This window comes from Helobdella robusta, assembly GCF_000326865.2.
Source record: "Helobdella robusta unplaced genomic scaffold HELROscaffold_3, whole genome shotgun sequence".
Taxonomy (NCBI): Eukaryota; Metazoa; Annelida; class Clitellata; order Rhynchobdellida; family Glossiphoniidae; genus Helobdella; species Helobdella robusta.
Window position 1 is genome coordinate 3,584,225 of NW_008704501.1, and position 10,911 is coordinate 3,595,135.

At 29.0% G+C, this 10,911-nt stretch overlaps 2 protein-coding genes across 2 annotated transcripts in view; both read right to left on the reverse strand.

Moving 5' to 3' along the window:
• The window catches only part of HELRODRAFT_161365 (hypothetical protein), a gene marked incomplete at both ends in the record, with an annotated part of 4,999 nt that extends 2,042 nt beyond the window's left edge, over positions 1–2,957 (reverse strand). Inside the window, 6 exons of the mRNA XM_009021289.1 lie at positions 105–231; positions 455–759; positions 1,017–1,164; positions 2,171–2,269; positions 2,586–2,730; positions 2,835–2,957. Of these exons, the coding sequence (XP_009019537.1) occupies positions 105–231; positions 455–759; positions 1,017–1,164; positions 2,171–2,269; positions 2,586–2,730; positions 2,835–2,957 (947 nt within the window). The remainder of the gene's footprint in view (positions 1–104; positions 232–454; positions 760–1,016; positions 1,165–2,170; positions 2,270–2,585; positions 2,731–2,834) is intronic.
• A 2,587-nt stretch (positions 2,958–5,544) lies between these two features.
• HELRODRAFT_136214 (hypothetical protein) lies at positions 5,545–6,000 on the reverse strand (the record flags this gene model as incomplete). The annotated part of the gene is made up of 1 exon (XM_009021290.1): positions 5,545–6,000. A coding segment is annotated over one exon (456 nt), but the record flags the coding sequence as incomplete, so codon positions are not given.
• Positions 6,001–10,911: the final 4,911 nt, after the last annotated feature.

A 10,911-nucleotide genomic window follows, 5' to 3' on the forward strand; every position in this document is an offset into this window, starting at 1 on the left:
AACAAACAATTTTTTTTCTATAGAAACAATTATGATGTCCCTCTGTAACAAAATTCTACATACAAATTTCAGAGAGAAATGACCGCGTGAACAAAGTGACTAACATTTTTTTGTAATAGATTTTGTACCCCAAATGTTGTCTGGTGTCCCGAAATTTTTCATGATTCCAAAGTAGTTTGACCAAATGCTCTTCCACTGATTTGACGGTGACATTTATAGATATCTTGTCACCTGCAACATAATAATAAAACGAAATGTTAGTAAATTACCATCAATTCTATACATTAAAACTGTTCTTATTTCAACTTAGCCACAAAGTTATTTTGTCAGTCTCATAAATTAGGCATACAAAATATAAAAAAACTTAATTTTCAAAAACTTAATCAACAATTATTGATTGCTAATATAAATTTAGAATGGAACAGTAAAAACGAAGAAATGAACAGAATCTAACATGAATTGAGGTCCCCATTAGAAACTCTTGAAACGTCTATATCACTGATTGTGGAAAAATTGTATCCAAGCAACTGCACAAAATTTTCAATCACATGAAGGCACAACTTTCCGTTGTAGTGTAACATGACCTGGCCTCTTCCAATTTTAATTTTATTATTCATTTGATTGCTCCCATCTAAGCTTATTAATTCTTTGAAATCTTTCTCAAACTCGTTTCTAACTAGCTTTGAATATTTCAATGGCTCTCCTTCAGGCTCCCACAGTTGTTCAAGATCACGGTTTCCAAGTATTGCAATGGCATACCTTTTCAATTGTTAGTTCATTCACATACAAACATACTCAGTGGAACAGGTCGCATTGCAAATCAATGTGAAGTTTTCATTATATCATTCACTAATTATATTTCTTATTTGTCATCAAAGTTAAAATTTAAAGTTAGTCTTTTGGTTTATACGGTCATCAGAATAATAACATCATCAACATCATAAAGTCATCGAAAGTTAGCCATTAAGAATTGATTTAAAACTCAGTATAACTTTTAAACGAAATAAAAAACCCACCTATCGTATAAAAGTTTTGTCCCCAGTATGACTTCAAGTTTATTGAGAAACTTCAAATTGACCAATGCAGTTACGTGGAATATTTTCAAGTAGCCTGTTATTATCCTAACTGAAGACAAACCTCTTTCTAAAGCTTCCATTACAGATGCTGCCATTAAACAAAATAATAAACATACGTTAAACATGAAAGAACTTTATTCTTTCTCAAAATTAAAAGATTTTCTAAAAATTTAATAGATATATATATATGCAAAGAACCCTCTAACAGCCAGCTCATAGTTTCAATTTCAAATAATTTTTAAATCCATAAAAGTTTTGAATGACATACTTTGTTGTTGTTTTTATAATTTCACACTTTATGAACAGGTCAACTAAACCCATTAAAAACGCAAGTGCCAGGCCGGCGTTCTAACTTGAGCCGGTCCAGACAACCCTTCAATACAACTTTATTTATTTTTTACACAATTTTGTTCCGTTAGGTTTTTTTTATATTATTATTCTTTAAAAAATCAGAATCTGACAGACGCAGAAACTGTTAGGGCATGCAAGACAATAGTATGATAACAAAAATAAATAAAGGAGAAAAATGTTTAAGCATGAAAAATATAGAAAATAAAATAAAGTAATGGTTTAAAAAGGCAAATAAATGAAATAATTTATTAACAGACTAGTTAATGACTTAATAAGTTAGTTAGGTGAGCAGTAAGAAAAAAAAACTAAATTGAGTAAATGATAAAGGTTTTGAGCTTTCCACACTATTTTCAGCACCGAGTTTCGATTTTAAAATTCTACTCTGCTTTCTTTTTAAGAGCAAACTTCATAATTAATCAAAATTTAAAATCGCTAATCATTTTTGGTAACAAATCTATTATCACCTTTTCTCAATTGTAACGAAACCGTCAAAAATGTCGTAACTTAAAAAGCTTCTCAACCCACATCTTTCCCTCGTCGAACACTCGTAACTCTTTTATAACACAGAAGTTGAGCCAACTCTTTCAATCATTTCATGCCATCATTATTTAGTTTTTTAAAGAAATTAATATATTTATTTCTTTGTGGAAATGAGTTAAAAATGTTTTCCCAGTAAATTAAAACGTGATGAGATTTAGGTTATTAAATTTTATTTATTAACGCGCAAAAAATAAACAACCAACATCCTCCTCTGATGATGATCTTCAGAGAGCCATTGATGACGGTGCAGCCCTTGAAGTACTCCAGGTGTTCCTCTCTTGATATTTCCCTTCCTGAACAAGCTGCAAATAATTATTTTTTTATAATTTGTTGCATTCTTATTTAATTTTTAAACTTGTTCATCAATTTAACCAGGATTATATTATTTTAATTGAATCAAGAGCTTGTCCAAGGCAACCATTCTAACAAAAAACTCTTTTCAATATGAAATCACAGTTTGTGAACAAATATATAAGTTGCAAAGTCTTTGACTAAAATGAGAGCAACTGATGAGTGAGCAAGAATGTGATGCAAATAAGAATTAAGACATCAACGAACAGCAGTTTTTAGTGTTAAATAATATTTAATCACACATAAAAGAAAAGAAAACTTAATTACAGCTGAAGCAATAATCTCCACAGTAGACACAGAAATTTGATTCGTTGGCATAGCCTGCCGGACAATCCTCAAGACACTTGTCACCTAATATGAAACCATTTTCCTCTGCACACGTTGTTTCGTTTAAACACCATCTGTCATTTGTCTGATCAATGTTGTGAAAAATTATTTTATGAAAAATTAAACTTTCGTACAACTATTTTGCAAGAAAAATTAAAAAAAGAAGAAAAAACATATCAGCTTATTTACGTCATAGGTCCCTGGCGGGCACTTATCAACACAGGCACCAAGATGGGTTCGCAAACATCCCACACAGCTGGCAGCAGTTTCATTGAGGCACCCACCCACACAATTCTTGTGGCAGCAGTTCATGTTACCGTTCTCCTTGTAACAGCCAGCAATTCCACACTCAGCAGGGCATACTGAAATATTTATCCACAAGTTTTATAAAAAGATTTAATTGCAGAAATTCACAATAAATATTAATTTATTGCTACATTATCAATTCTAAATCCCACAGGATAATTCTTCAAGTGTACTTTGATGTGAATTTTATCCACTCTTATCTAGAAAAAGTTAATCTTTTTTTAAGTATCAGAAATTTTTGCACTAAGTTGCTCTGTTAAAGACCAATTGGTTTATCAGACAATGCTTCTATTTTTATATGTGAGTATGTACGTGAAACATTTACAATATTGAGAAAAAGCTACTAAAACGAAATTAGTTTAAATTACATTTGCATCAGTTAGATGAAATGCAACACCGATGAATAAGCACGTAAGAACATACCACACCACACATACACCATGATCAACATAACTGGATAACAAAAAGACCAATAAAAAAAGCAATTATCCTGCAAAAAAAGTTGCAGGAACAAAAATGCTGAAAAAAGTATTAAAAATTGTTTACTCTTAAAAACTTCACATAATGGCACAAATGGTTGCTAATATATATTATTGAATTTTTGAGCAAACAAACGTGCAAGAGAAAAAAGCGTACACAAATATATAATTATCATACATAACCTTATTGTATGTATATGACGTGTATAAAAAATAGCCTAATGGCAATAGAATGAATACGTAACATTCCGTAATAATATATCTACGGTGGATAATATTTAATAGTAATTAAATAATAACTTGAAGTATTTTCGAATTAAATAATAATAGAAGAAGTATACATAGACAGACAGTTACACAAACAGACAGTTACAAACACAAACATACACACGCACGCACGCGCGCACACACATGTACACGTTCAGAATAACACATTTCACTGAGAAAAACAAGTTAAATAAAAATTAGCGACTTGATACATTTCTGTTCTTTCAGATCTGACTAACTCAAAACGGATTTTGGTGAGATGGTTCTTAGCTTACAAGCAGGCAGATGTTTTCTCTTGCTTTACTCCAATAACGCTGGATGACTCATCAACTGACTGATGAATGGATCTAAATGCGATATTTCAATTTTTTAAAAAGTATTCAACCAAAATTCACCTCAAGTTTTAGACAACTTGCCGTAATTGTCCTATGTGACATTAACAGAAAAGAGCCAGACAAACATCATAATTTAATTATCCAAATAAATGTTGTGTTAGTTATTTAACAGTCACTACCCAGTGCAACAAATTAAAATAAATTGGTGCTAGGATCCCTTTCAACAAAATATGGTGTCTATGAGCAGCCATTCTTTGAAAAAAATTACTTTTTAAAGAAACAAAATGCTTTAAAGGTTATGTGGACCAACTGATACAACCATGAAGTTATCTATCTATTTATGTAAAAACAATTATCTACTCACCATTTCGGCAGTGATGTATATATTTAATTGACAATTTTTATGTGAAATCTAATACTATAACGCCTGCTCAAATATGCAAATGAATTTGTTGACACATAAATTTTATGAATAAGTTTTATTATTTTTTACTCTTTAATAAATAGCAATTATGTTTACATTTAAATACGTTTAATTTCTTTCAAAATTGAACTCAGTTGAAATAAAACTGATCAACATTTTCCACAAAATTTTCTAGTGACAATATTCATTAAACATTCATTGACATGTACCCATGTTGATTAATTTGATGTGATTCAACAATTCGTTGAAATATTTATTGCAAAGAAGTGAGGCATGTTGTGTGGAAAGTACATTGCATGGGCACTTCTCAGGTCTTGCATTACTAGCTTTAATAATAAACTTTCTTAATATAATTCAACTCTGAACATTTTTTAATTATTATTACCATTTATTTATTTATCCATTCATTCATTTTTCTATATGAATTTTTTGTGAAAACAATTTTACAATCAAAAAAATAAAATTAATTTAAAATTTTTTAAAATGACCTATTTTAATGACTTGAATTTTAAATTCAATTCGTAAATTAAACAACTATTTATTTATTCTGTTTGCATCAATAACAAATATAAAGCATTGATTTGCATTGAAAGCATATAACAGTATCACTGACTAGCATTGATTGTAATCAAGAGCAGTGTTATTTCAAGGAATGGCTTGGGAATAGGTCGACAACCTTACAAACTTTTCTATTTTCATTTGTCTCAGCCATGAACCAAAATGCATGGTAAAAATCAAAGATTGTGAAAAACACAGCTAGCAAAATTTAAAAACAAAAAAAAGTACAATAAGGAGACCACTCGTGACAATAAAGAACAACGGCCAAGCACAATAAGCAATAACCAATAATAAATACATTTATGGGTTGTTGATGATGAACACAACTAAAATTATCTCAAACATCCACAAAGCTAATTACATTTCTAAACACTGTAAAAATGAAACAAACCTATCTGACAGGTGTCATTATTCCAGCAGAGAGGTTGAGACAAACCGTGCTCTGAGTCCTCATTATTGAAGAAATTTGAATTCATGAGGCCAGGCCTGTGTAGGAAGTATGCTTTGAACTTGTCGGGCTGCGTCTTGATGGGACACATGGATGATCCATTGTTGTACATCGGACACTTGTTGAAACATAATTTCTGATCTTTGTTCGTTGAAAATACGAATCTCTCACTGTTTCTCATAATGTAATTCCACTTAATGGAGCCTGCGTAGCACAACTTTGGATGACCATGAATACGAATGCCTCCATTTAAGATTACATTCAACTTTGGCAATCCAATCTCCTCAAGTTGATAATTGTTCATTAAAACCAAAGCATATCCATTAAACAATGATGAACCTCCAATGATGGCCAAGTTTGGAAATAAATAAGCAAAAGAGCGAAACAGGAGATTATGATTGAGGAGGACATAGCCAGTAACTTCTCTCAACAAAGGTAGCGATAAATATTCATATGAATAATTATAAACAGTCGTATAATAAGTCCCATCTAATAAAGTTATCTGTATGTTGCCATTAACAATTGTACAAGTCTTCATAAGTTCCCAGTTGTCAGAAGATGCAACTGACATAAAAATAGCAATAGACCCACTGCAGACTGTTAAATATTTTAAAATTAATTTTCATTTATTTTTTGGATGAAATATCATAAGAAATTAAACGTTTATAAACTCGAGAAACAAAAAAAGCCACAGACGTATGATTGATATTTTTGAAAGCTTTGAAAAGGTTTTAACAAATTAATTCAATCTATTTCATGCATGAACAATTTTTTACTCATCAATAAAGTGTTTGTCGTACAAAATTCTATTCCAGATTTTTGATGGCATAATTTATAAATAGAAAATTTTTCATTAGGTTTAATAGCTGAAAACCGGCAAAGGAAAGAATAAGTGGATAGGAGTTAAAGAGGAAGCCTACGTGACCGAGTTAGCTCAGTCTGTAGGAGTGTTATGTCTCGTGCTGTTGTTATATTACACAACGGCATGGCTCAAATACTGTCTGTTAGACTCGAAAACCATCAGACGCGCATGACGCGGTGCTTGCGTGGTGTGGCCACAAAAGTTTAATTAGAGCTATGGAATAAGTCGTAAACAGCTCTGCAGTTGACAGGGTTGCATTATAAACAATTTAAAAAGAATGAGCAGGCGAGTGCAGACACACAAAATGTTGGCAGTTCACAAGGCTGAATAATCATAGATGAATGCAGGTCATTCGTGAGGATTGCAAGCACAGTGTACATTACCTACAGATGGTGGAAGTACAAATTAGTGATTAACATCAAAATATAAGAATATTAAAAAAACGTCTGTGTTTTGTCATCTCAAGATTACACAGACAATAAAAAGATTGACAATTATTTATTTTCTGTTGTGATGGAACTCCAACAAAAACACTTGTTTAATATTCTTGTGCCAAGAAACCACATAATTACACTTGGATCCATTTCTTGCAGGTTTAATAAAAAATAAAACAATTTTATAGAATAAACTGCGTAACTGACCTTGTCCGCAAAAAAGTGAATTCACAAACGACATTGAAACGAAAAAAAAACTATTAAAAAATAGAAAACTTGGAGAATGCCACTATATATCATCAAACTACACAGTGTATAGAGACAATACAGAAACACAACCTAGAAATATAATAAGTCATTCAATGAAAGAACCAAATGAAAATTTATAAGAAAACTGGCTGGAAAATGTAAAGAAACGTGGAATGTAACAAATGAAATGGCAAAGATGAATGACGATAGATGGTCAGTAGATAAACGGAAGGACAAACAGAGAAAATACTAGAGAAACATACAGAAAGATAGAATGATCACTGATATAGGGGGATAAATGAGCCAACAAAAAAACGTCCAAATGAATAGACAAAGATATAAATAACATTATAAATTTAGATAAAAAAGTTATCAAAATTTTTTCAAAAGAAACCTTGCAAATATTTTCACCACTCATGGATTAGTTGAAAGAAAAAAATGATAAAATAAGTTTTTTGTGAGAAAATATTAAATATTTCCGCTGAACAGATGAACATGAGGTCAATGCTACATGCTCTTGCTTTTTATTCACCTTGTATTTCAAAAAGTTTAATACAGAACTTGGAAAAATTTTTAAGTGTCAAAAATGTTGATGAAAAATAGCAAGAGTGACAAGCAGATAATATAAAATGATGAGAAAATTGATCAGAAATTAGTATGGTTGTTAAGAAGAAACCACATATCACATAATTACAAAGCCATTAATTTTAATTAGCCTTTATTTACCAGAAGTTTCATAAAAAATCTTCTACCTTATCAACATTCTAACGTGAATGTTGATAAAACAGACTGAAAATGTATACAATATCTTTTATTATCAAAAATAAAAATGCTTCTCAATTGGAATATGGCAAATTTGGAAGTGTTTTCATTTTTTATTAGCAAAATTTGTCACTCAAAATATAATCATTTAATTCAGTGAATAAAACAACTTTAGAAAAACGAAAAAGTATCATACATTAGAGTTGAAACCTCCATACCTACCTGTGTCACGACCCGTTTTAGTTATTATAACTTCATGAGGATGTTCAGCTGAAGGAGCCACAATTAACATGCACCAAAGTGCACACCAAGCTGTAAAAACGTTCATCAATCTGTATGATGCCATACTCTACAATTCTGAATGGTAGAGAGATTCCAATTATTTCAATTTTCTTTTATCAGATTCGCGGAAGTATTTTAAAGCATTATTTCATAAATAGTTTTAAACAGAGTCAATCTCATAATCTTTCCAAATGTTTTAAAATCTCAATCAAGGAACTTCAACTATTCTGAAAAAAAATATTAAAAAAATAGAAATTAATGGTAATGATATGATGTGGTATGATATAAATCAATTAGTTCGAATTATAAATTTGGTCTGAAATTAACTTAGTTTTGTTGCATGAGAATGATGAAACATGAACCAACATATGCCTACTCATCAATATACAAGAATGCCCCAAAAATAAACAACCTTGTAAATATCTATAGGCTCATAAAAAGCTGAAAAGCTTACCAGATATTTACTTTAAAAAGCCACAAGACACAGCATATGGGTGTGTCATCTAAAACCAGTTGATAAAAAGTGGCCCAATATGTCATTGATGAATCATATTTAAAGTGGTAATAATATTACAATCACACACCAGTTAACATGATAATAAAATGTTTTAGTAATATGCTTTAGGAATTCAACTTGATTGATTTACAAATTTTAAAATATCCTGCTTAATAGGCTGCCTGAAATTTTTATTTAACAAACTTCAAACATGGTTTAAATTTATTTTAAAATGAAATCATCTGTACTCATTATTCAATTGTATCAAGTTAGCCCATAAAAAAACAAACATGAAGTTTGCATAAAAATGCATTGGAATGATTTGGTGTGCCGTGCAACTTCAAAAACTTTATTTCAAAAACTGTGAAATCATTGCTTCACATTAAATGAAATTCTGAAGATTTACTTTTAAATTAAAATGCAAACGATCATGAAACTGTAAATATGTTTTGTAAGAAATGATCTTCCACTAAATGTTTGATGCATCAGCAACTGTCAACTAGCATCTTAAAATTAAACCAATCCTCAACATTAATAGAATATAAAAACAGCAACATACCTTTAACCCAGAAAAAATTATCCATGGCAGTTGTAATTCATTTAAAAAAAACATTTATTCAGATTTAAATACTTACTTAATTTTTCATTTTTCAAATGTCCATGACCAATTTTTCTACAGTAGTTTCAGAATTTCAACATTTTATGATAAACAGCATCGCTATCATTAATAAACTTGAAGTACTTAGATATTCAGATGCAGCATGTTTTTATCAACTGACAAGAGTATCATGCTGAATGTAATGGCAGTTTAAGTCCTGGCAGCCATAGATGCGTCAAAGCTATTCAAATTAATTCAACATCTCTTTTCATAACTTCTACTTACACTAGCTTAGGATTGATAAACCTTTGTTAAATTTTGTTTCAACATTGTGCAGTTTGGAAATTTAAAGTCAGTCTAGTTTAACATTTACAAATTTGTAATTGTAATTAATTGACTTAATTGACTATTTTAAACAATCAGTAACATTTCCCAACCATACAGTATTAATAAATTCTATTAGGTATCTATTTTATTGTTTTTGTCATTTTGTGTTATTTTATTCAGGTTAAAATTGAAGCATTATTTTTTATAGTTAACCAATTTTGCTGATTTATGAATTAAATTAAAGATAAAATTGTTAGTGCCTAAAATAATTATATAACTTTACGTGTAAATTACAATGTGCTAATATTAAAATTACTATTTTAAAATAGAATATTCAAAAATAGTTGAAATGAAAAAAAATTATTTGTCAAAAAAACTTAAGAACTAGAAAGGACTTATTAAGTATTATTTGAAAAAGATAAGACTGTATAAATAAACTTAGGAAATGTGATAATTTACAATATCAATAACCTATTACTAATGATAATTAAATAAGATAAAGATATTAAAAATTAAACCAAAAAAATATACATTTTTAGAGCAGTTTGTCAATAATAATGATATGAATCAAAATAACTTATTTTTGTAATAAAATAAAAAAAAGTTACATTATGCAGGACAAATGTCAAATAGTCATGATTTTAAAATGTAAATTCTAATTTTTGGTACTCTACTAAAATTTAATTTATTCATTCATAAATTAATTAAATTAATTGATTGATAAAAATAAAGATAATAAAAATAAAAACCATTTTGAAATTTCTATCAATCAATCAATCAATCAAATTGATTGATAGAACAAACTCAATCTGAATTTCAATTTATCGTTTCTTTAGTTTAAAACTTTAATTAATTTAATATAAAAAACTCTTGAGTACAATAAAGTATACTACAATAGCAGTTTAGTTTTTAATGTAACAATGAAAATATAACAAAACTCTGCATTTTATTGACTGACTCTAATAAGCATACTTTATCATTGATTGTATAAGAATTATTCTTTATAATTTTATATCAATAACTAAATAACACTGCATTCAGATTTCATATCCAGCACATGCAGTATAAAAAATAGAGAAAAAAAAATCTTTATCTGAAATAAACTATTATAAAGAAATAAAGTGTTTATTAACTTCAATGGTAAATTTTGAAAACTGTATTTTATTAGATTTTAACATATTACCATAAAATAAAAATATTAATTTAAACATTTTTTCACTTTATTGTAGCTTTTAAATTTTAAAAGGTTTATTTTATTAAAATTTAAAAAACATAAAACAAAAACCTCTAACTTACCTATTCGAGATCTCGTATTTTGTATTGTGTGTCTTTTTCAGATATTTAAAAACAAAATAAAACAAATTATTAACTAAAAAATGGAATATAGCACGTGGGAATGTTTAGAAAAATTTTCAAACAAAAAAAATTCACCGGGAAAG